At 45.7% G+C, this 26,088-nt stretch overlaps 1 protein-coding gene across 1 annotated transcript; it reads left to right on the top strand.

Moving 5' to 3' along the window:
- The first annotated feature begins 1,098 nt into the window (after positions 1 to 1,098).
- LOC309396740 (synaptophysin-like protein 1) lies at positions 1,099 to 25,989 on the top strand. Its single transcript, XM_081962141.1, has 5 exons — positions 1,099 to 1,257; positions 16,274 to 16,392; positions 18,041 to 18,251; positions 19,358 to 19,546; positions 25,546 to 25,989. Exons 1-5 carry the CDS (start codon positions 1,189 to 1,191, stop codon positions 25,675 to 25,677), a joined length of 720 nt encoding a protein of 239 aa, XP_081818267.1. The 5' UTR covers positions 1,099 to 1,188; the 3' UTR covers positions 25,678 to 25,989.
- The last annotated feature ends 99 nt before the right edge of the window (positions 25,990 to 26,088 follow it).

A 26,088-nucleotide genomic window follows, 5' to 3' on the forward strand; every position in this document is an offset into this window, starting at 1 on the left:
GTCTTTAAAATATAAGTCTAATAATCTGAACATTCTATAGGCATTTATAGTTGTTGACTTACGTCGTTGCCACAAACAGCCTGATTAGCACAAGGAAAAAAAAATCTGCCTCTGCAGATTTGTGTGGAGAGAACAGCAAGTTTCACTTTCAATTTCTCTCGATCATCAGCTGTTATAGGCTGCAGGGATTGCTGTAGTGTAGTCTGTTGAAGCCTCGCAAGCCCTGTTTGCAGCAAAGAGGTAAATTGCTGGGAGTCAGAGGCCAAAGGGTTGGGACGGGTGGGTGGGTAGGTAGGACTATATTCAGTGTATAAGAGGCACCCACATTTTCACCCTCTTTTTTGGGGGGGGGACGTGCATCATACTCTGAAAAATACATCTCTCTTCCCACTTATGACTATAACCACGTTATAAAGTTGATATTGTATTGTTTTCTGGTATAATTTGATTGCTTATTTGTAATCTATGACATTCACTGGGTTGTATCTTATGATTCTTGATGAATATATATTTATATTTATGTACACTGAGAGCGTCTGCACCGAAGACAAATTCCTTGTGTGTCCAATTCCACTTGGCCACTAAAGAATTCTGTTCTGTTCAAAACCTCCAATGTTGACGTTTTCTATTTAGTCCTGTCCGACTCTTGGAAAGCAGCTTTCAAATATACTTGTTTTCTCCCGTGAATTCCCTCAAGCGACAGGGCCAAAATAAGAAGCAAAGAAAAAAGGTTAGGTTAGGTTAGGCAAATGAAGGACCACACCCCACCAAGCCAAGGAAACGGTTGTTTTCCCACCGCCTCAGAGGCTGAGAGGGCCGACAGAGCAAAAACGGGCGAGCGGAGCGCTTGGAAAATCCAGCAGGCCCCGGAGGAAGAGGGCTCCGTCCGTCCGCTACTAGAGAGGGCCTGGCCTGACGGGAGGCTGCCGGCGGTTCCAAAGGTGACTGTCACCAGTGGCGGGGCCGACGCCTTGCAGCCACGGGGCGGAGCGCCAGCAGCCAGCAGCTCCCCGCCAAGCCCGGAGCGAGTGAATCAGGTAGGAGGCCGGCGGCCCCTTTCGGCCGTAACCGCCTCCTTTCCACCACCACCCCCCACGCCCGCCCTGCCCCGCTCCGCCTTCCCCCAGCGAGAAACCGAAAGAGGCGCCTCCCTTCGCGCTCCGTTCGCTCGCTCGCTCCCCGCTGGAAATGTCCGGGTTTAGTTTGGATCTGGGGCCGGCCAAGGAGCCGCTCGGCTTCATCAAATTCCTCCAATGGGTAAGTCAGTGGAGGCGGTGGGCCCCGGCAAGGGCTGCGCAGCAGCGCGTATGAGTCAGGATGCCGCGCAGCGCTCCCTCCCCCCTCCTTTCCCTCCCCCCCCCGAAGGGACGAAAAACGGGAACGCAAATGGAGCAAACCGAGTGGAGGGGGGGCGGGTGAGGCGCCCCGCGCGGCTGCAAGGGCCCAAGCGCGCGCGTGCAATCCGCGGGTTCGCGCCCGAGGTGGGGTTTTTTTTTGGAGGGGGGGTGTTGCAGCCGGTTTCTTCTTCCCCCCCCCCCGCCCTTTTCCCGCTTGTCCCGAGCCAGGATCGGGTGAACTTTCCGTCCGCCCGCCCTGCTTGCACAGTCCAGCGCCTCCGCCTGCATTTTTTCCCCATCTCCCACCCTTTCCTTCCCGTTCTTCTCTCCCCACCGCCCCCCCCCCCCAAAAGAAATCGTCCTCCGGATTTATAAACACAGGCGTGGCCTCCGGGCTGCAAAATTGAATGCTTGGATTCCTTTCGAGGAAACTTTTCCACACCCTTTAAATCAAGGGTCTCCAAACTTGGCAACTTGAAGACGGGTGGGACTTCAACTCCCAGAATTCTCCAGCCAGCGTCTGCTGGCTGGAGAATTCTGGGAGTTGAAGTCCACCCGTCTTCAAGTTGCCAAGTTTGAAGTCCTCTGCCCTTAAATCCTACCGCGGTCTATTTTGGGGAGTTTTCCCTCTCTCTCTCTCTCTCTCTCACCCACCCCTCCCCTCTGTCGCATTCTTGCGCGAGGTCTTCGCCACGTGCCTAAAGCCGTGGAACCCGCCGCGAGAGATCCCGCGGTTCGAAAAGGGTGGCTCTCCAATCCAGAACGGATTCCGCCTGAATCGATTCCCCCTCCCCCGCCCTTCCCCACTACCACCACTTTCTACGGCTAGCGTCTTTCCCCAGGCATACCGGATCCAAAGCGCCCGTTGACGTTGCTGGAAGGAATCCAGAGAGGCTTCTAATGGATCTGTGTGTGTGTGTGTGTGGGTGAATAGGTTGAAATGGGGATCTTTAGCGAAGGGGGGGGGGGTTGCAGGGGGGAATGATCCTGTGGGGGGGGGGGTTGTTGTCTGATCCCGGGGCTGCGGAGGAGTGAAAGGGGCGAGGAAGCTATTGTGTAAGTTTATTCTTGGGGAAGAGAGCAAAATGGCAACCTCTGTTTCTGCTGCTACCAGATGGTGTCCTTTTTCAAGGCAATTCTGGTCCTCGTTTGTATTTCCTGTAATGTGGCTTGATTTATTGATAAAAAGGCTGGCGGTTCAGCTGCGGGTTAAGACAACAGGTTAAGACAACAGAAAGAGAGTATTTGTCGTTCAGGCTTGAATTGTGGAGTCCTTGGTACAGGTCAGTCCTCCACTTTTGACCACAACGGAGCCCAAAATGTATGTTGTTAAGCGAGGCGTTTCTTGAGTGAACCCGTTTGACGCCATGTTTGTTTGAAGTGATTCGCTGTGGTTCTTAAATTAGGAACACAGGTTGTTAAGTGAATCTGGCTTCCCCACTCGTTGCTTGTCAGAAGGTCACAAAATGGAATCATGGGACACACACACACACACACACACACAGGACATTGCAACCGTCATAAATGTGAGTCAGTTGCCAAGCATCTGTATGTAAATCCCGTGACCCATGGGAGGACACTGCAACGGCCGTTAAGTATGAAAGGTGGTCATAAGTTACTTTTTTCAGTGTCATTGTAACTTTGAATCAGTGGCGGGTTTCAAATTTTTTTAGAACCTCTTCTGTAGGTGTGGCCTGATTTGTGGGAGTGGCTTGCCGGCCATGTGACCGGGTAGGAGTGGCTTGCTGGCCATGTGACTGGGTGGGCATGGCCAATGTAAAATGTGGTGAAACTCACTTAACAACGCTCTTGTTTAGCAACCAAAATGTTGGCTCAGAAACTCTGGCATTTGAAGCACGCAAGTCTTAAAGCTGTCAAGTTACAAGACTCTTGCACCCCTAACCCTTTAGAAAAAAAACCCAGGGGTGTTCAAACTTGACAGCTTTAAGATTTGTGGACTTCAACTCCCAGAATTCCTCCTCTCACTCTTCATCTTGATGATGTGTGGACGGGCTGGGGGAGGGAGCTGGAACCGGTTCTAAACGGCACTGTAGATTTGTGGAACCTCTTCTATAGAAGAGGTTAGAACTGGCAGGGACCCACCCCTGCTTTGAATGGTCACTAAATGAACTATTGTAAGTCGAGGTTTACCTGTAATCTATGAGTTTGTAGGTAACAGCTTGTTAGAGATGTTGCCTAGCTGGGTAATGAAAAGTCTGTTAGAACAGGGGTCTCCAACCATGGCAACTTTAAGACTTGTGGACTTCAACTCCCAGAATTCCTCAGTCAGCAAAGCTGGTTGGGGACCCCTGTGTTAAAAAACATCCAGATTCAGAGAGTAGCAAGGACTCCATACAACAGTTTAAACCAGGCTTTTTCAAAGTTGGAAAACTTTAAGGCGTGTGGACTTCAACTCCCAGAATTCCCCAGTCAGCAGTTGAAATCCAGACATCTTATAAAGTTTCCAAGTTTTTTTTTTAAAAACCCACTGGTTTAGAATATATTATGGTGGTCAGCAAATATTGCGGGCCCAATTGGCAAAAAGAAAGCCAAGGAGCGTATTGGTTGGAAAAATGCGGAAGAGGCCTTCATCCTGCAGTGGATGGACAATGGCTAAAATGATGATGATATTGTGGGGTAAGATGACTGGTTTAATGTTTGTTTGTTTTTAATGATTTCTATCATTCATCGATTTAATGAATTCAGTGTCTGAATTCTGGGAAAGAAAAGCATTTGAATATTAAGGAAATCCCCAGTGTAAATTTACTTCATTGGGAATTTGGGAGTACCTTAAATGCAAATTGATGGATATCTCTCATAGACCACAATTTACATCATCCGATTCTTTAACATTGCACTGCATTATAGTTTGTAGCACAATTAGTCCTCAACTTACAATTGTTCGTTTAGCGACTGTCTGAAATCACTGGAAAAAGGGATTTATGACTGATCGGTCACATGATCAAAATTCAGGAGCTTGACAGTTAGCATTCATTTAGAACAGGAGTGTCCAAACTTGGGAACTTTAAGACTTGTGGACTTCAACTCCCAGAATTGCATGGGAGTTGAAGTCCCATGCAGATAGCATGGCTGGCTGGAGAATTCTGGGAGTTGAAGTCCACAAGTCTTAAAGTTCCCAAGTTTGGACACCCCTGATTTAGAACGACTGCAAGATACCAGAGTCGCTATTTCTGATTTTCCCAGCTGGCTTCCGACAAGCAAAGTCAATGTGGCAAGCGAGTTTCACTTAATGACTGCTTGATTCATTTCACTGCGGCAAAAAAAAAAAGGTTGCAGAATTAGGGGTGTCTCACTTAATAACCGCCTTGCTTAGCATCAGAAATTCTATTCCTAATTGTGGTTGTAAGTCGAGGATTACCTACAGATAAACTGTTTAAGGCAGGGGTGTCCAAACTTGGGAACTTTAAGACTTGTGGACTTCAACTCCCAGAATTCCCCAGCCAGCCATGCTGGCTGGGGAATTCTGGGAGTTGAAGTCCACAAGTCTTAAAGTTCCCAAGTTTGGACACCCCTGGTTTAAGGAGAAAGCGCTCTCAAAATGATCGGTCCTGCTTGGAGTCTTCCAGCAAAGTAGATGGGGCAGCGTGTTCAAATGCTTGAGTTAAAGACAACAAACAGATGCAGCAAAATAGGAACATGTCCTTGCAACACCTTTGCAAAGCTGTACAAATCAGGTTTGCGAGAAAAGCATCGGAGCATGAGTAAGAGCATGATACGCCCAAATACCCGAGTACAGTATCTGATTGTGGATCATGGCTTTCATAGGATTCTGTTTTTAATATTATATTAATTTCACAAGCCTTTCAAACAGCAGCATAGGAATTGTAAGTGGTGGATTCGTAAGTGCTATCTTAGGGATGCCCAAGAGGCCTAGATTGAAACCAGGCTTAATAGCAGTGACTTGTGAGAGGGATCTTAGAATCTTAGTGGACAACCAGCTAAATATGAGCCAACAGTGCGCAGTGGCGGCCAAACAAGCCAATGCAATCCTAAATTGCATTAACGGAGGGATATAATCAGGATCAAGTGAAGATACTAATATCACTCTATAAACCCCTAGTAAGGCCATGCCTAGAGTATTCCATTCAGTTTTGATCACTACACTCTAAAAAAGAAGTTGAGACTCTGGAAAGAGTGCAGAGAAGAGCAACCAAGATGATGAAGGGACTGGAGGCTAAAACATAGGAAGAACGGTTGCAGGAACTGGGCATGGCTGGTCTAGTGAAGAGAAAGACCAGGAGAGACATGAGAGCAGTGTTCCAATATTTGAGGGGCTGCCCCAGGGAGAAGGAAAGGGTCAAGCTATTTTCCAAAGCATTTGAAGGCCAGACAAGGAGCAATGGATGGAAACTGAACAAGGAGAGATTCAACCTGGAAATAAGGAGAAATTTTCCATCAACCAATGGAACAGAAGTTGCCTTCGGATGTTGTGGGAGCTTCATCACTTGAGACGTTCAAGAAGAGATTGGACTGCCATTTGTCAGAAATGGTGTAGCGTCTCCTGCTGGAGCAGAAGTGGGGAATGCTCACATCCGAGGCTTTGTCTTGTGTTGTGAAGAACTATATAACAAGGAGAATTTAAAGCACAGCTTGGGTAGAGAAGTTGCTTTCAGTTTTTCTTTTTAAGTGAGAGTTTCCTTGTATTTTTGAGGTGGAAATGGGAGAGGCCTAATTAGAAGCACAATAGAAGTGGGAGATGTTTCCTATCCAAGGAGGGTTTCCATCTTGGCAGGGAAAGATCTTAAACATTTTTAGAGGAATACACAATCCATTAAATCAGTATTGTGATTTATCACGCCTCACTCTTAAGTTAAGAGTAAACCGTGCTGGGCTCTAAATCATGATATTGATTTCATCAATATTGATTTGCATTGGATTGATGTTCTGGCCCGTGCTTTATTAACAGTAAGGTAAAGGTAAAGTTTCCCCTCGCACATATGTGCTAGTTGCTCCCAACTCTAGGGGGGCGGTGCTCATCTCCGTTTCAAAGCCGAAGAGCCAGCACTATCCAAAGACGTCTCCATGGTCATGTGGCTGGCATGACTAAATGCACGGAACGCTGTTACCTTCCCACCAAAGTTGGTTCCTATTTTTCTACTTGCATTTTTGCATGCTTTCAAATTGCGAGGTTGGCAGAAGGTGGGACAATTGACGGGAGCTCACTCCGTTACACAGTGCTAGGGATTCGAACCGCCAAACTGCCAACCTTCCTGATTGACAAGCTCAGCGTCTTAACCACTGAGCCACCTCACTGAGCCCTTCATTGACAGTAGAGGAGGATTAAAAATACTAAACAGGAAATAGAAGAGAGAGTGCTTTGATAGCACTTTTACTCTGCTTTCCATGAGATTTTGTTCTTCATCAAATCTCATGTGCATAAAAACAAGTCACTCCATAGCAGGAAGCTTGTTTGAGCTGTGCTTGTATTGTTTTACTCCTGCAGTGTCCTGATTAGATATGGGTGGTGACCCCCAATTGTTTGGGGCTCCATGGGTGAAGCACAATTTTTTCACACTTGAGGTCTTCTACTCTTGAAATTATAAACGGCATCAGCAGTTGATGGTACCAGGCAAAAAAGTGCGTTTATTGTGGGATTCATTTTATTTCTGAGTCTTGTCATGTATTAGTGGTGGCGCAGTGGTTAGAATGCAGTATTGCAGGCTAATTCTGCTCATATTGCCAGGAGTTCGATTCCTTCGATCCTGACCAGCTCAAGGTTGACTCAGCCTTTCATCCTTCCAAGGTGGGTAAAATGAGGACCCAGATTGCTGGGGAAAATATGCTGACTCTGTAAATCACTTAGACAGTACTGTAAAGCATTGTGAAGCAATATATAAGTCTAGGGGCTACTGCTATTTGTGCTGTCACATTTGAGGTTACAATCTGGCACCAATTTACAGAATTAACAGAGTAAGAAGGGACCTTGGAGATCTTCTAGTCCAACCCCCTGTTCAAGCGAGAGATCTATACCACTCTAGAGAAATGGCTGTTCGATCTCTTGTTAAAAATCTCCAGCATTGGACACCCATATCTTCTGAAGGCAAGCCGTTCCACTAATTAACTATTCTCACTGTCAGAGGTAGTCATGGGTAAACACTCCTGGATCATAACTCACCAGCCTGATCACCAGCGACAGAAATAACAAGGTGTGATCCAAAACATCTGGAGGCTGAGTTCAGCTTAGTATGTGTTGAAACTTGGCAACTTTTAAGATGCACTGGGTGGACTTCAGCTCCCAGAATTCCCCAGCCAGGAGGAGTTTTATGCAGAGTTAAAGCGTTTGAAAAGGACCAGGGCTGGATGGTATATCTCTACTCGGTGCTTTGAGCCATTTCAGCATAGTTCTTCTGAAATCCAGGCACGGTTCAACAGGCTTTCCTTCTTCTGAAATATGATTCATTATTTTCAGGCCCAATGGTTTTCAATGGGATTAAATATGAGTGGTTATATCCCCTTCCAATTTTTGCTTTGTAGTCTATTTCTGAGAATGAAGAATGGTGCGGGAAGTGGAATGGGGGAGCTACTTAAGCCCCGTTGAGCTCCTTAAAGAAAGCATGAGTTTCTAAACATAATAGGGACTCCATTTTTGGAAGAAGGATTCTTCTTTTCTCGTGGGGAAAAAAATGCCTCTTCTGTGACATTGCTTGTCATATCAAGCAAGTATAAATTTGTATTCAGGTAATGTATGCTGCCTAATTAGCATTTAGACTTATATGCCGCTTCACAGTGCTTTAAAGCCCTCTTTAAGCCATTTACAGAGTCAGCATATTGCTCCCAACAATCTGGCTCCTCATTTTACCTACCTTAGAAAGATGGAAGGCCGAGTCAACCTTGAGCTGGTCAGGATCGAACTCCTGAAAGTGGGCAAAGTTAGCCTGCAATAATGGATTCTAACCATTGCGCCACCACGGTTTTTAATTGCTGGCTCCTTGATCATTAGAGGTAGTCCACGACTTACCATCAGCCAGCTGATTTTCAGGTCTCTGCCGTGCATGTTTGGGGGCCGGGGTGCATGTGGGAGGTGCATGCACGGGGGGAAGGGGGCTCATGCATGCATGCAGGGGCGCACATGCATACGCAGGGGTGGGGGAGCACGTGCCTCCCCACGGCCCATTTTTAGCTGCAGAGAGGCCTACTAGGCCCAAAACAGGGCGCGGTGGGGTCGCTCGTAAATGCACGTTGGAGTGCAGGGGGAGCACATGCATGCAGGGGGAGCGCGGGGGTCCAAAACGGCGCACGGGGGGTGTCGCATATTCATGCACATTGGAGTGTAGGAGGGTCGGTCATGCATGCGGGTGGAGCATGGGGGTGTCACACATGCATGCGCAGGGGGCAGGGCACAGAGGGGGTGTCGCGCACACAATGCATTATGGGTGCAGGTGCGCACTTTCAGCACAAGACGACAAAAAGGTTAGCCATCACTGCTCTACACCCATGTAAGAAACCTAGATCCACCCCCCCCCCCCGTGAAGTCCATTGCCAATTATTGGCAGTTCGCCTTTCACCGTTAAGTAGCTCAGTTTCTCGTGTATACGTCCTAACATGAAATACGTTTGTATTTTTGAATTCTGTCCTGGCTCCTGACTTCTTGCAACCGGACACCAGATGGCACAAGCTCACTCGCCCAGAATCTCTTGTCAGACGGGCAGCTGTATGAATTGGACAGGTAGGCAGATAGATCGATAGCCAGCCAGCACAGATTCTCTCTCTGCACTTGGACCTTTGAGGAGCAAGCTCAAAAGACGTCCAGTAGAAATGCCTGGAAGAAGAAAATTGATGATTCTGAAATGACGACAGCTCCCACATGATCATGTTGGGCAAAAATTGTTCCAAGAACGTAACGTAAGAATAATTTTGCCAGATGAGGCCTCCGGGCAAGCATTTCGTTTCTCCCATTGACCAACCAGAGGCCTCTGGCTCCTGGCAAAGGAGAGAGGGAAACTAATCCCTCTGTTGTTATTCTTCGCTTGGTAACCGATATTTGGAAGCCTGCAGCCCTCAACGTGGCTTGAGTGTCACAAATATTTTAACCGTTTCTGAAAGGGAAAGCATTCAAGTTTTGCGTGATTAGAGTTGCTCTTGCCCTTTTCCCAGTTGTATTTTATCTTTATGTTTTTTAGGGTTTGGCAAAAGAGAACTAATCAGGATTATGTATGCACTGTAGATTTGTGGGTGTATTCTGCAATATAAGAGCATTATCTTGGCATTTTTATTCTTAATCCTTTCCCTAATGATCCCTAGTATGGAATTTGCTTCTTCTAACAACTACTGCATTGAACTGATTTCTCAACTGAGATGCCCACTGTGACCCCAATATCATTTTCCTGGCTTGTTAGAGATAGTTCAGACCCCACAATCACTCGTTCTCACCCCAAACATCATTGGCTTTACCCTTAAACTGAATGTGCCGTTGGGTGATCCTCTCCAGCTCTTCACAATCACAGTTGACTTCCCCACTCTGAATACAGGCAGTCCTCAACTTATGACCACAATTGGGACCAGAATTTCCATTGCTAAGCAAGGAGGTTGTTAAGTGAGTCGTGTCCAATTTTACAAGCTTTTTTTTTTGCCATAATTGTTAAGTGAATCACTTTAGCTATTAAGTGAATCTGGTTTCCCTCATTGTTTTGCTTGTCAGAAGCCAGCTGGGAAAATCAGAAATAGTGACTCTGGGTAGGTTAGAAACAGCGATGACATGACCGTGGGACTGTAGGAGATGACCAGGCTGAGCCCGAGGGAGGAGTCAAATGTGTCATCAATCTCGAGTCTCTTTGCACTGACAACAGGTCCGGTCCACTTTGAATTCCTTTGACTCTTATTTATCCCCAATTTGCTTGAACCGTTAGTAGTTCAGATTCTTGTAGAAAACGTGAGCTTGCAATAAACCTTTGCATTCGTTTGAACTGCCTGGATTTCCTGATTTCCCGCTCTTGACAGTGTCATTGCAATCGTTGTAAATACACGCTGGTTGCCAAGCACCCAAATTTTGACCACATGACCATGGGGAATGCTGCTGGTTGTAAATCCCTTTTTTTCAGTGCTGTTATATCTTCGAATGGTCACTAAATGAAGTTAAGGCCTACCTGTGGCTTGGCATTGTCAGTGTCAGGGTTCCAAGTAACACCCCCAACGAAAGAAGACTCGGAGGCTTGAGGTTCCTCGAAATTCCACTTTGTTAGAGATGTCATATTGGCACATCTGGGAAAACCCGAATCTGAAAGCTTCCAGGTTTCCCCCACCCAAATGAAAGTCCAAGTCCCTGCCCAGCACCCACATGTCCATCCCATGATCCAATCAGGCACCGTCCCAACTGGAGATGCCTCCCAGTCACACCACTCCAAGTGCAGTGCAAAATGACCTTGGCTGTCTGAGAAAGGAATGTTATTTTGACTATATATCTCCCATATAATCCCCCCTCCCATTTTCCCACAGCATTAAATGTGGCAGGCTGGAAGGCCCAATGCAGAAGACGTCTTCCAGGCCTGACAGTCTAAACATTTAGCAGAAATATCCACTGTGATCTGTGCATCATGGTGAACAGCCCAAAGATAAACAACCAAATTCTTCAGGATTTCAATAAAATAAAAGTTGACATCTACAGAACTTCATCTGGCATTCCAAACATACCCATGGAAGGAATGGATATGGATGCAGCTATTATTCCCATCCTCCTTTACATTTTCAGCTATATAGAAGTGGGCTCACACATTGCATGAATCTCCAGTGCAATCTTAGCAGGTTCTTTCAACCCAAGTATTTTGATTTGTAAATCATAGCTTATGACAGTGGTATATACAACCCCAGGTACTGACATACCTTGTTTTATTGCGGCTTGACAGATATTGTGGGTTGTTTTTTTCTTTTTTCTTTTACAAGATCCTTCGTCAGTAAAAAGATTACGTCTTCTGGATGGTTAGCATTTTTTTTTTAGCAATAAACTATTTTAATTAAGGTATGTAAATTTTTAAGTCATAATTCTATTGCACATTTAACAGACTCCAGTGTAATATAAATATCTTATTTATGCACCGGGAAACCAGAACATTTATGCGACTCGCCTTATAGTGATATTGCTTTATTTGCAGTGATCTGAAACCAAACCCACAATATTTCTTGACTATATACATATCTACACATTCTTGATTTATTTCAGCAAACTGTGGGTCAATAATAATTTGTCAAATGGATAGGCTGCCCAACTCTTAGTGACTCTGGGTGGTTTACAATGGTTAAAATATTTTTAAAAAGAGAGACTAATACAAAAAAACCCAGAAAAATATCACAAGACAAAGGAACAATGATGGCAAAGAAAATAACCCCAGAGGGGAATATAGAGGAAGACAGGAATATTAATTGTCCTTCTCAAACGTTATGTTTTCTTTTAAACTGAAGCTAAAGACATTCCAGACTGCCGTTTGACCTGTTCTAAAAATGAACTTTGTTTTTTTTTTATTGTTGGGCGTTTTTTAATGATTTTGTTTATTTCATTTATTTATAGAAACTTGATTTTCTTTTTGCATGCTGCGCTGGATGTCTCCGGGGAGAGAATAATATTTTAAAAATGAAATTAATATTAATAGCATGAAATAGTTTATGACACCGTCTTTGATTAGATGCCAAAATTAATGTTTTAAAATAGATTTGGGGCAGATGCAACAGGGATGCAAATTGACAAAGAGCTGAGGTGGCACAGTGGTCAGAGTGCAGTACTGCAGGCTACTTCTGCTGCCTGCCAGCTGACTGCAATTTGGCAGTTCAAATCTCACCAGGCTCAAGGTTGACTGAGTCTTCTATCCTTCTGAGGTGGGTAAAGCGAGGACCCAGATTGTTGGGGGCAAGAGGCTGACTCTGTAAACCGCTTAGAGAGGGCTCTAAAGCACTGTGAAGCGGTATATAAGTCTAAGTGCTATTGCTATTCTGTATTTTCTCCTGTGCTCTGAAGCCTTTTGTTCCCAAGAGAAAGATTTCAGGAAGAATGAAACCAGGAGATATTTGTTGAGGTGTGTTCTTATATACAGGTAATCCTTCACCTGCAACCACAATTGAGCCCAAAATCTCTTTTGCTAAGCGAAACATTTGCTAAGTCAATTTTGTCCCACTTTACACCCTCTCTTGCCACAGTTGTTAAGGCAGAGGTGTCCAAACTTGGCAACTTTAAGACTTGTGGACTTCAACTCCCAGAATTCCCCAGCCAGAGCTGGCTGGGGAATTCTGGGAGTTGAAGTCCACAAGTCTTAAAGTTGCCAAGTTTGGACACCCCTGTGTTAAGGGAATCCCTGCAGTTGTTAAGTTAGTAACAGGGTTATTAGGTGAATCAGGCTTCCGCATTGACTTTGCTTGTCAGAAGGTCACAAAAAGAGGATCGCATAACCCTGGGACACTGCAATCGTCATAACTACGTGTCAGTGACCAAGACTCTGAATTTGGATCACGTAACCCTGGGGATGGTACAATGGTTGTAAGTGTGAAAATTAGTCCAAAGTCACTTTTTTCAAAGCCATTTGTAACTGATTGGCCACTAAATGGGCTGTTGTAAGTCATGGACCACCTGTAGAAACTCTAGATTTCGAAGCTCCTCTAATGCAGGGGTGTCAAACGCAATTTCATTGAGGGATGCATCAGGCTTGTGCTTGACCTCACGGTGGGGGCAGTGGGGGACAGCTCGGCCTCACTCGTGTTAGGGGCACCAGTGGTGGCCAAGTCCTAAGGCCGGACTTCCCTCAGACCCCCCCCCTCACTCTCATTATAATATCTTTTCTTCCCTCCATCCCTTCCTCCCGTCTCTTCTTTTTCCTTCCCTCTTCCTTTTCCTTTCTTCTTCCTTCCCCTCTTTCCTTTTTTCCTTCCTTGCTCTCTTTCCATCCTCCCTTCTTTTTGTTTGTCTTTCTTCTTTCCCTTGCTCCTTTCCTGTTCCTTTTTGCATGCTCAAGAAGCTCCTTTTGTTTTGTTAGCCTTCTGCCAGCAAAAACAGAGCTGAAGGGGGCCCTTGTGGCCCCAACAGTGGTGGGTTGCGACTGGTACGCCCCGGTACGGGTGAACCAGGTATCATTCCAGTACAGTGCTCTGGAGGATTCGCTCGCACTCCTTACCTTACCGGTATTTGAGATTTTCGGGGCTTCCGCGCATGCGCACTGAGCATACGCCGCCTGTGCGACGCTCTGCCGAGCAGCTGGAGCATCACGGAGGTGTTGTGGAGCGTCGCAGGCGGTAAGTACGCATGCATGTGTGCTGCGTGCATTAATGTGGTGGACGCCCCGCCCCGTTGCACCGTACCAAATGCAACGGGATCCGGAACACACCACTGGGCCCCCCCAAGCCCCATTTTTGCTGGCAGAGTGCTGCAGGAAGCCGTCGCAGCCGAAAACCCAACCCAATCTCCTTTTTCGCTGGCAGAGGCATTGCAGGCCGGTCCTTTGCTGTTTCAAGGGCGACCCCACGGCCCGGATCTAAGCACCCCATGAGCTGGATCCGGCCTGCGCGGCTTGAGTTTGATTCCCCTGCTCTAATGGTATTTCAGGGCTGTTCCCAGAAAACTTGGTCCTTAGGCCTTTGCATGTGGAGATTAGTTGGTATGCTATTCTGTTGTGTTATCATCCCAAATGGACCTTTTGTCTTTCCACTCGTTTTGCAGCCCAAGGTGTGATTGGTCGTGTTCGATTTCAGCACTTCTATTCACATTGGGTAATAATGGTGCAAGCCTGTGGCGGAGAGAGGAAATGTGTAATAACACAAGGAAATCAACAGAGCCAGAGGGCAAAATTCTTCTCTTACCGTCTCCCATTAATCCGTAGAACATCCTGAGTGGAGATACAAGACCGTGAGTCCTTCCTGGGTTGACTCATTCAACTTTCCATTGTTCGTTGGTTGCCCTTCACAGTTTTAATTCCAAACTGCAACCTTTTGTGCTAAGCAATAACTGAAGCCAGTTGTAAAATGTTGCACAACAGGTTCCTGGGCTTTAAGTATGATCATTACTTAGGAAAGGGGGCAGGCTAAGATGTTGAAATAGCAACCTTGGCTTTTCTTTATAGGAATGAAATGTGTGTTTCAGGAATTTCTGGATCTAATCTCACAAATTAAAAATGAAAATGGCCTGCTTCAAATTACTTTACTTTATTGTCACTGCACCTCGTACAACAAAATTAAATGCCACCTTCAAATGTACATTATAACTGCAAAAATAAAACAAACACACATCCTTCACCTTCTATGCAATTGAATTAAAAACCCCTGATATTGCATTAATATTGCACTATGCAGTAGAATTCAATACAGTTACTGCCCTGGGACAGAAGCTGTTTTTCAGCCTATTTGTCCTTGTTTTTATTGTCCTGTACCGTCTGCCAGATGGTAATAGTTCAAAAAAAAAGGGGTGCCCAGGATGAGATGGATCTTAAAGAATGTTTTGAACTTTCTTAAGGCAGCGGGAGCTATCGAGCTCTTCCAAAGAGAGAAAAGGGCAACCAATGATCCTCTGGGCAATGAATGACGTTGACCCTCTGGAGGGCTGTCCTATCTGCCGCTGTGCAATTGGCAAACCAGACACAGGGGCAGTAAGTGAAAATACTCTCTATGGTGCAGCGGTAGAAGGTCGCCAGCAGTTTTTCATTCAGTTGTTGTTTCCTGGGACATCTCAGGTAGTATAATCTCTGCAGGGCCCTTTTGACCAGTGTTGTAATGTGAGCACCCAAGGTTAGCATGGAGGGATACACACACACACACACACACACACACACACACACACACACACACACTATATTTGGAACCCAAGGAAAAGTGCAATGAAGCCGTTTTGGTCATTAAAGCAGCCGTGTCATCTCCCAAGCTCACCAGAAGAAAATCCGACAGCCATTTGAAGAGAATTGCTTTAAAAAGTGTTTCAAGGACCTCTTTGGATTTGCACAGGCTTCGTCAACAGGAGACTATTTTCTGGGTGTTACTCTTTATAGTGGAAGAGATGACATAATTTGCATTCAATCTGACTAGCTCAGCCTTCCTTAAACCGGCATGTAGTTTTGACTGTGTCCTTAAGAGCACTGGAAAAACCTAGGAGATAAAATTGGACTAAAAGTCTCTTTTTGCAGTGATAGGGACTCCAATGCTCTGTGTCTTACAAACCCAACTCACTTCACAGGGTCGTCGTTACGGTGAAAATAGGAGGAGGAATATATTCACCACCTTGAGTTGTTTATAAAAATCCTGCAGTTAGGGTTTGATACATAAATAAAACTAAAATTGTATTTTGATAAGGGCTTTGACAACATTTTCCACAATTTGAGCATTACTTTTTTCCTTGTCATGCTGCAAACAGTGCTTTGCATCCAACTTGAATACAGTGGCACCTTGGTACTCCACTGCTTTGAAACTCATCAAATTTGGTACTTAATGTATTTTGATATAAAAACTTTGTCCCGGTACTCACTGTTTGTTTGGTGCTCAACGCACAAGCTACAACCTGTTAATGTCAGCTTCCTTGTGACTCATTACATTATTCCTTACGAGAAATATATTGTTTGGTGCTCAGCATTTTTGGTACTCATCCTATTTCCCAGAACCAATAACAATAAGTACCGAAGTACCGCTGTATATTTTTTTGGGGGGGAGAAGCATAAATTATGGGATGAATCCAGCCATTGGAGCTTATATCTTAACCATGTGCAAACCTCATCAGTTTGCCAAACTATACAAGGTATGAACCCACTCTCTTGAAGTTCTTAAGAGATCTCTGATGAAGAGTGATTCAAAGGATGGGCCTCTAACTAAGCTTTCAAAACGTGAAGTTTGGAAGATGGCTCTGAAGAGCAGAAATAATTACGGATTGCGCTTGTGAAGACCAATACTGCGTTTGCTTCCGTCTCTGGAAAACATCATTAACGTGTCACTTTCTCCTCCCCCACTCTCACAATTTCTCATAGATATTCTCCATTTTCGCCTTTGCTACCTGCGGTGGATACAGCGGGCAAACATCTATAGTGCTCACCTGTAAAACTGCCCACAATTACACATGGATCAAGGATTTCTACTATCCTTTCAGGTGAGAGAATGCCACTTTTTAAAATCCACTTGGTTGTTTTTCGATGTATCTGCCTGTGATCAAGAAAAATTATTTGTGGGAGATGACAGTTAGTTGTAAAGCAGGGGTGAAACGCTCTGAAGTCTGCTACCGGTTGGCATTGTGCATGCATGCACTAACACACAGCGCTGAAAATGGAGGATTAAGAAGCCTTTTCTGAGGCTGCAAAGGAAAGTAGAACAGCAGGGGGGGAACAGCTGTGCCGCGCAATTGAGATTTGCTAGAAAGCAGAATTTCCTGCTTTCTAGCGAATCTAAATCGTGCGGCACAGCTGATTGTTGGGACAGCTGATTGTTGGAACTACCGATTTGCCCGAACCGGTAGCATTTTTTACTACCGGTTCAGGCAAACTGGTCTGAACCAGTAGCATTTCACCCCTGTTGTAAAGATAACAACATTGTGATAGCGCTGGTGTTGGGCCAGTCCTGCCCTTTTCCACAATCTGCCTCGGATGGTTGCTGTTTGGGAAAAATTGGAGGTTGGTGAAGCCATCTGGAGCTCCTGGTGGAAAGGCAGGATCTGAATCAAATAAACGAGCGAATAAATATTTTTGTTGGAGGCGTTAACAGTAATCAGGACACATGGTTACAATATCCCGTGGCAGCTGAATATTTGGAAATAATTCTCAGTTGCACAACCAAAAAGAAAAAGAAAAAAAGGATGTAAGTGTAACTTTTATCATCCACTTTCAAACGCTTCTTAGCAAGCATTTTCCTCGTGGCTGGTTCTGTGGAAAGCATTTGGAATGGGGGGAGGAAAAATGCTCTCAATCTTTCTGTTCCTAAGTGGCTGAGTACTATGCAGGAGTCCTCACTCACCGATTACTTGTGGCAGAATCTTACAATCACATGATCACCTTTAGTCCCTTCCTTGCCATCTTCCCATGAGCAAAATCAACGGGGAAGCCACTTTGATAAGACACCCCAAACCCCCCCCCAAACCTTTCTGCAATTTTGTAGTGTTACACCATCCATTCCCCTGGGCTCCCTGCACTCTCATGGCATGATGCCATCTATTCCCCTGGCATCGCTGTGTTCAAGAGGTATTGTAGCACCATCCTTTCCCCTGGCCTCCCCCCCCCCATCTTCCATGTGGCCACTTCCGAATTTCATGCTTGATGTGGAAAAGAATGTAGTTTTGACTTTAGTTTTTATAGTTTAGACTGATAGATCTTTGTAGAAATGGCTTGTTCATATTATTATGGAAAAATAAAAAGTTGTGATTTGATGCACCTGCCTTATTCTACTTTAACAGAGAGAGTTGGAAGTCAATGTTTCTTTCCCCACCCCCCTCTAACCTTCCCTCACTTCCCTTTTCCCTTTCCCTTCCCTCCTCATTGTTCTTTTATTTACTTTTGTATTTTATACTACCTAATACCTTAATTGAAAATGTTTGAAATAAATTGCAATATTCGCGACATGACACGCGCATGCAGGCATGCGTGCCTGCATGCATGCGCATGTCATGTCGCGAATATTGCAATTTATTTCAAACATTTTCAATTAAGGTATTAGGTAGTATAAAATACAAAAGTAATGCCTGCATGGGCAAAAGTAATGCCTGCATGGGCAAAGACATGTAAGTGTCAGCTTTTCCTTCTTGTCACCAGGTTGAACAAAATTTTCTTTGGACCTCTGGAACCAGAAAAAACATGCAACAATACTTGGCGCTCGGCCACCTACTTGGTGGGAGATTTCTCCTCCTCGGCGGAGTTCTTTGTCACTTTTGCAGTTCTCGTGTTCCTGTACTGCATCGCAGCCTTAATCCTGTATCTCGGTTACATGCACTTGTATCGAGGTGCTGGAAAGCTCCCCATGGTCGTAAGTTAATATGATCTGGATTTTTACGTTGTTTTTCTATTATTTATAGCCCTGGCTGAAGAATAGCAATAGCACCTAGACTTATATACCGCTTCACAGTGCTTTACAGCCCTCTCTAAGCGGTTTACAGAGTCAGCCTATTTGCCCCCAACAATCTGGCTCCCCATTTGACCCACCTCGGAAGGATGGAAAAGTGAGTCAACCTTGAGCCTGGTGAGATTCGAACTGCCAAATTGCAGGCAGCCGGAAATCAGCAGAAGTAGCCTGCAGTACTGCACTCTAACCACTGCACCACTGCGTTTTCCCAATGTTATAGGGAAAACTGTTATTTTGAATAAAAGCAAGAAAAGTGTCAGGCGAAAGCGACCAGAGCCACTTGTAAATAGCTAAACTTCAGCAACTTTATTGCCTATTGCCTATGTTACAAGAATCTCACCAGGCTGCTGGCCTTCCACTGGGAATGAGTAGGTAAGGCTTCGTGGATCTTGGAGGAGGTCAAACTTATGCTGCTCATTGCTGCACAAGGATTCCAAGCTAGAGCCTTGCTTTACCCCTCCTTCCAGCATAACTGGCAATTCCCCAACAAAAGATTATTTTTTCAGCCCTAAGATTCACTTACTCATTTTTGGGTGGATTTTTTTTAAAACGTAGTTTTCCTCTCACCTCTGTCCCTTGCTCTACGCCAGGGGTGTCCAAACTTGGCAACTTTAAGACTTGTGGACTTCAACTCCCAGAATTCCCCAGCCAGCCCAGCCTGTGCCTAGGCAGCTGGATGCCCTGGAAGAGTTAACTCTGATACTAAGAACAGGTCCTGCATCCTTCAGAGAAATATCTAACCATAACAGTAAATCTTTCTTCCTCTTTTTCTTGCCGCCGGATTCCAGGAACTGTGGTGAGTGTGGCATCTTTTCTGTAGATCCAAAATAACATCCTGATCAACAAGGCAGGGCCTGTGATAGATAACAGTATTTGGGCCTTTCCTTGGTCCATAAGCTTTTGATGGATCCCAGAGTTACGATATGGTAAATGTTAGTCCTTGAAATGGTAGACTTGATCTCGTTGATCATTTTTTCCCCTGAAGCCTCTTGTCTTTCCTCTCTCTGCAGGACTTCATCCTTACGGTCATCATCACTTTCCTGTGGCTGGTCAGCACATCGGCCTGGGCGAAGGCACTTGTCGATATCAAAGTGTCCACCGGACCCAGCATCGTTATGAAAACTGATCATTGTATTGCACAGCCTAACTTTTGCCATTTCAATGAGATCAGGAGGATGGGATCCTTGAATGTGTCTGTGGTACGTAGGCAATGTGGTACGGGGGGGGGGGGGAGGCACAGGTGGAAGGGGCAGGGCTGCCCCTGATAGGCAGCGGCTGCCAAAGACTCCTTCTTTCTTTCTGTCTCCCACTTTTTCTTTCTCTCTCTCTCTCTTTCTTTCTCTCCCTCCCCCTTTCTTCTTTTTCTTTCTTTCTTTTTTCCCTCCTTTCCTCTTCCTTTCTTTCTCTCCCTTCTTTCTTTTTCTTTCTTTCTCTCCCTCCTTTCTTTCTTCTTTCTTTTTCTTCCTTTCCCTCCCTCCCTCTTCCTTCCTTTCTTTCTCTCCTTTCTTTTTTCTTTCTCTCTCTCCCCTTCTTTCTTTTTCTTTCTTTCTTTCCCTCCCTCCCTCCCTCTTCCTTTCTTTCTCTCCTTCCTTCTTTTTCTTTCTGTTTCTCTCTCCCCCTTTCTTTCTTCTTTCTTTTTCTTTCTTTCTTTCCCTTTCTTTCTCTCCTTCCTTTCTTTTTCTTTCTTTCTCTCTCCCCCCTTTCTTCCTTCTTTCTTTTTCTTTCTTTCTTTCAATCCCTCTTCCTTTCTTTCTTTCTCTCCCTTCTTTCTTTTTCTTTCTTTCTCTCCCCCCTTTCTTCTTTCTTTTTCTTTCTTTCCTTCCCTCCCTCTTCCTTTCTTTCTCTCCTTCCTTCCTTCTTTTTCTTTCTTTCTCTCTCTCCCCCTTTCTTCCTTCTTTCTTTTTCTTTCTTTCTTTCCCTCCCTCCCTCTTCCTTCCTTTCTTTCTCTCCCCTCTTTCTTTCTATCTTTCTTTCTATTTTTGTCATGCTTACGTAATGTATATTGGAGGTGGTGACTTTTCGAGAGCTGCATGCAACGGAATTTCATTTTAATATATGCCAATTCGTGCACACTTAAAGTGACAATAAATATCCTAGTTTAAGTGCTAATTCTATCTCTGTTGCAGATAGAACACTAGGCTAATAATTCAGTGCCGATTGCATGTTAGCTGAAACTAGCAGTAGGAAGAGATGGCGTAAACATGGGGAACCTTATTTTCACTTTTCCTTGATTCTTTTCCTTCTGTTTTTCACGTTTTTCACTTTGACGATCACATCTGTCTTCTAAGCCCGTGATGGCGAATCTATGGCACGTGTGCCACAGCTGCCATGCAGAGCCCTCTCTGTGGGCACTCCAGCCATCACCCCAGCCCATCTCCACCATGGAAGCATGCATGACTCCCTCTGGCCAGCTGGTCTTCGGGTCTCTGCCGTGCATGCATGGAGGGCAGGGTGCATGCGGGGGATGCGAGCGTGCATGGATGGGGTGCCCATGTCACATTTTGGGAAGGTCGTGTGCATGCATGCTCCCCTGCGCCCTAATTTGGGCCTGGAAGGCCTCCTGCACCAATCTGGAAGCCAAAAATAGGTGAGGGGGGGGCACATGCACACGTGGCGGGCTGCATACATGGGGGGGGGGGCTTGCATTGCATTTTGCGATTGCAAGCGCATGTTTTGGGCACTCTGCACCAAAAAGGTTAGCCATCACTGTTCTAAGCAGCAGCTGCTGGGAAAGGAATGGAGAGCAGACTTCTGAATTCCAAAAGGGGCAAGGGGGGGGGGGTGTTCTGTGAAAGGGTGGGCAAAGGGTACTTCGGGTTCCAGGAACTGCAGGTTGCCCAGGCAGGTCTCGCTAAACCACCAGAAATAAGCGTTCTCTGTATTTATTTAGGAACATGCCACTCTGAGGTGTGTTTCTTACTAGAGCATGCTTGGGCATGCTTGAAATTTGAATTCATACACAACCCTTTAGGGCATGGCGAGGAATAGGAAAATTGGCCAGGTGCCCTAGGTGCAAATTTTTGTTCTAAAATTCTTACAACTTTATGGTTTGGAAAGGTGGCGTGAGTTTTGTAGGAAGTACTGTACAAGCAGTCCTCAACTTGTGACCGGTCACTTAGTGGCCATTGAAAGTTAAGATTGATTCTTCCCTTCCCCCAAAGATACTTATTCCCAGTTTTGAAGTTCCAGTGGCTGTTCTGCCCCCTGCAGGCACGCGATTGCATTTCAGGCACTCAGCAAACTGGCTACCATTTATTCCTATTTGCAGCCATCCTCTAGTCACATGATTGCAATTGGTGACATTTTTACTAAAAACTGGCATTTCCTTCCAGTTTCTGGCAAAAGCGCCCCACGGCGAGCAATGGGTTTAACTTAGCAACTATAGCGTTCGCTTAATGACCATTTGCTTAACAAATGGTCACTTGGTCACTTGTTTGCTGTCACTTGTTTCAGTGCTGTTGCAACTTGGAACGGTCACTAAATGAACTGTGTTGTAAGTCAAGGACTACCTGTACTTTTAGACCTGGCAGTTTTAAGATGCGAGGGCTGGAGGATTCTGGGAGTTGAAGTCCATGCATCTTAATATTGCCAAGTTTGAAAAGCATGATGCAATATCTATTGTGATTCCAAGAAGCAGAACTTTTAAAAATATACAGGTAGTTCTTTGACTTCCGACCCCAATTGAGACGGGAAACTTTTCTCGCTAAGCAATGTGGACATTCATTGAATCACAATTTTATGAGCTTTTTACCATGGCTGTTAGCAAATGACCTGGTCGCTAAACGAATCCGGTTTTCCCTGTTGTCTTGGGGGTTTTTTTTGGAAGTCTGCTAGGAAGTTGCAAATGGGGATTATGTGACCCCAGAATGACCATTTGCTTAACAAATGCCTTTCAAAAGGTTATAAAATTAGGTCAGACATGGGGTCACCTGCTTTAAGACTATCACTACTTACAGCCGTAATGGGCAGGCTCCATTACGGCCGTAAGTCGAGGACTCCCTGTCTGTTCCAAATGAAACTGCTACTGCTGGGTCTTTCAGTGAAGCCATGCCCAGTTCTCAGTGATTCCAAAGAATTCCTTCTCTCGGTGAGGATGAGCTGTGGTGGCGCAGTGGTCAGAGTGCAGTACTGCAGGCTACTTCTGCTGACTGCTGGCCGCCTGCAGTTTGGCAGTTCGAATCTCGCCAGGCTCCAGGTTGGCTCAGCCTTCCATCCTTCCGAGGGGAGTAAAATGAGGATCCAGATTGCTGGGGGCAAGAGGCTGACTCTGTAAACCGCTTAGAGAGGGCTGTAAAAGCTCTGTGAAGCGGTATATAAGCCTAAGGGCTATTGCTATTTGGTTATCTCATTTCCACCCACTCCCTTGGAATGCATTTTCTTCTGCGAGATAGGATTTCAAGACGGAGTAGCCTGTCTTTGGCACTGTGTGTTATTTCGCACGTCAAAAATACGTCTTATAACAAAAGACCTCTGTTGCTTACACATGCTTCCTTTTCAGGCAGAACTTGGCAGATCTGTTCCAGGGCTTCTGATTTTGTTTTTATATCTTGTCTATACAGATAGTCCTCGACTTAATTGAGCCCCAAATTTCTGTTGCTAAGTGAGACATTCGTTAGGTGCCCCCATTTTATGACCTTTCTTGACCCAGTTGTTCAGTGGATCATTGCACTTACTAAATTAGCAACAGGGTTGTTAAGTGAGTCTGGATTCCCCATTGACTTTGCTGGTCACAAAGTCGCAAAAGGGGAGCACAGGACAGCAGGACACGGCAACCGTCATAAATAGGAGTCAGTTGCCAAGCATCTGAATTTTGATCACATGACCATGGCGACGCCGAGTGGTGCAGTGGCCTAGAGGTGGAGCTCTCACCTCACAATCAAGAGGCTGTGAGTTCGATCCTAGGTAGAGGCAGATATTTCTCTCTCCGGGCACGTTGAGAATATATCTGCTGAACAAAACTCCGCATTGGAAACGGGAAGGGCATCTGGCCAGTAAACATTCAGCTCCATTCCCTTCACCCCGCATGGGATCATGGAGTCATTGAAAGATGATGATGATGACGACGACGACCATGGGAATGCTGTTATGGTTGTAAAGTGTGAAAAATGGTCGTAAGTTCATTTTTTCGGTGATGTTGTAACTTCGAATGGTCACTAAATGAACAGTTGTAAGTTGAAGACTTACAAGACTTAGTGGAGGTGATTGATCAATTAATAACAAATCCCATCTCGCCCCCCGCCCCATCCTGCTCCTTCCCTCCCTCCCCATCTTTTAATTGTGTTGCGGCATTGAGCTTTCTGCACTAACTTATTTCTGTTTTTAATTTATATATTTTATCTTTTTATGAGAGTAAGCCACCCAGAATTACCTTGAGGTAAGATGGGCTGCAGATCAATTCTACCAATAAAACAAATAAAAAACAAAGGTACTTGAATAAAGGGTTAGAGCCAGGGGTGAAATGCTAACAGTTCGGACCAGTTCGCCCGAAACGGTAGTTTAAAAAATGCTACCGGTTCAGGCGAACTGGTATTTTATATTAGCTAGAAAGCAGGATTTTCTGCTTTCTAGCTAATCTAAATAGCGTGGCACAGCAGATTCCCCCCTCCACCCCCGCTGTTCTACTTACCTCTCAGGCACTCGGTAGCAGGCTCCCTCCACCCGGACGGACATCACGACGTCCATTTTTGTCCCTTTGCGCATGCGCCTTCCGCTGTGCTGTGCATGCACAGAGGTGGCACATGCGCTCACATTTGCAGACTGGTAGCGAAGGTAAGTAGATTTTATCCCTGGTGGGTAGAAAAGAAATCCAGGATGTGTTTGATAAAATCAGGGATGTTCAGAGGAAAAAATGGTAGGCCAATTTCTCAGGAAGATGGCAATGATGAAATGCCGAAATGCTGAAGCAGATAACATTCATCGCAACTTTTTGTAACTGGAGACACATTTTCTTTGGCACGGATGCCAGGAGCTCATGCAAGACCCAGGAGGGCTCTGCTGTCAAAATGTCATGCAAATAAAGGCAGCCAATTTTATTTTTAGGGAGAGCATATTCTGAGCCTTTCCATTTTTATTGCTAGCTGCTTTCCATGCGCTGAGACTGTGGCAAGCTGCGGCGTATCTTACTTTCATTTCCTGATGCAAAACAGCTGGCAAACACGCCACCCGTTTTTAACCATCTGTTACCCAAATGTCGGTCGTGCAGTTCTGGGGAATTAAGGTGCCTCATTGTGGTGATTCTGGGAGCTTCTGGCACACAGCACTGAGTGCTGAAATGGGACCGCATGCGCTCGCGCATGGGGGAGTGCCAGAAACCAGAAGAGCAGCTCCCTGGCATGCATGCGCGGGAGTACCGGAAAACGGAAGAGCTTCCGATTTCCAGCATGCGCATGCACACCAGTCATCTGGTCTTCCGGTTTCTGGTGCGCATGCACGGGCAAAGACCAACTGGCCTGTGTGCATGCACGCCAGGGAGCTTCTCTTCCAGTTTCCGGCACTCCTGCGTGTGCAAAGACCAGCTGAACTGCACCCATGTGCCTACTGGAACCCGGAAGAGCAACAGGTGACGGATGCCGTGCCTGGATAGATGGCTCTGCATGCCACTTCCGGCACACGTGCCATAGGTTCGCCATCACAGAACTCTACCATATCACCCATCAAATATATTGTTTGAAGGTGTAACAAGTACCGTATTTTTCAGAGTATAAGACACACCTTTTTCCCCTCAGAAAAGAGGCTGAAAATCTGGGTGCGTTTTATACACTGAACACAGCATTTTTTGCCTCCTGAAACCCCACCCCTTCACCAAAATGGCCTTGCAGAGCCTCTAGGAGGCTTTCAGAGAGCTCCTGGGGGCTGGGGAGGGCTCGATATTGCCCCCCCCCCGGAGCACTCTGCAAGCCCCCTAAAGGCTATTCAGGCCTTTTTTGGGGGGGAAACGGGCCCGTTTTCGCAAAAAACGGGCCATTTTGGGGAGGTTTGCAGAGTGCAAAAGCTTTTTTTTTTTAATTTGCCTCTTCAAAACCTTGGTGCGTCTTATACTCCGAAGAATATGGTAATGCATGTCCACCACTTTCTGGAGCAGAAATCAAAGCCTTTGGTTCAATTTTTTTTCTGCTGGCTCGTCCCGTCCGTTTGAAATAAACCTGGGCTTCTTAGGCCTAAACACCTTTTACCTTTCCCGCTTTCTGTTTCCTCTCAGGTCGTCGGCTTCCTCAACCTGATTCTGTGGGCCGGCAGCGCTTGGTTTGTCTACAAGGAAACCCGCCTACATAGTCCTCCCTCCAGCGCTTCTCCAAACGCCGTCGGTTCCCCGTCTCCTTCAGGGATGTGAAAGGCCTGAAAAAGCCTCGGATACGGAAAAACGCCTCTCGCCTCAGGATGATCCTCATGGCTGTTCCCTCCCCTCCCCTCCTCCACTGTGTAACTGATGTGTGAAAAATCGATGGGGTTTCATGTGTTTGTTTTTTGTTTTTGCTCCCACGCCGGGGACAGAACCGAAAGTGACACCGGGCACGAGAACCCTTACGCTGCACGAAAGCTTGTTCTCTGCATTGAAAAAAATGGGGTTTCACTGTTTCGGGTTTGAAGGCTCCCCCCGTGTTAATAATAAAAGGTTGAGTGAGCAGCATTTCAACTGAACGAAGGCAGTTTGTCTTCTTGTGTGTGATTAGAGTTGAGTTGTCCCACTAGGTATGAAGCGCCACCTCTTTATCAGTGTATGCTTCCTTAGAAGGATGTTTCT

The sequence above is a fragment of the Natrix helvetica genome (assembly GCF_964273705.1).
Source record: "Natrix helvetica genome assembly, chromosome: 9".
Classification (NCBI taxonomy): Eukaryota; Metazoa; Chordata; class Lepidosauria; order Squamata; family Natricidae; genus Natrix; species Natrix helvetica.

What these genes read in the sequence shown, in the direction of transcription:
- LOC309396740 (XM_081962141.1), top strand. Translation starts at nt 1,189, where the DNA reads ATGTCCGGGTTTAGTTTGGATCTGGGGCCGGCCAAGGAGCCGCTCGGC. An exon ending in GATTTCTACTATCCTTTCAG is followed by an intron (nt 16,393 to 18,040) that starts GTGAGAGAATGC and finishes TCTTGTCACCAG; the next exon opens with GTTGAACAAAATTTTCTTTG. An exon ending in CTGGAAAGCTCCCCATGGTC is followed by an intron (nt 18,252 to 19,357) that starts GTAAGTTAATAT and finishes CTCTCTCTGCAG; the next exon opens with GACTTCATCCTTACGGTCAT.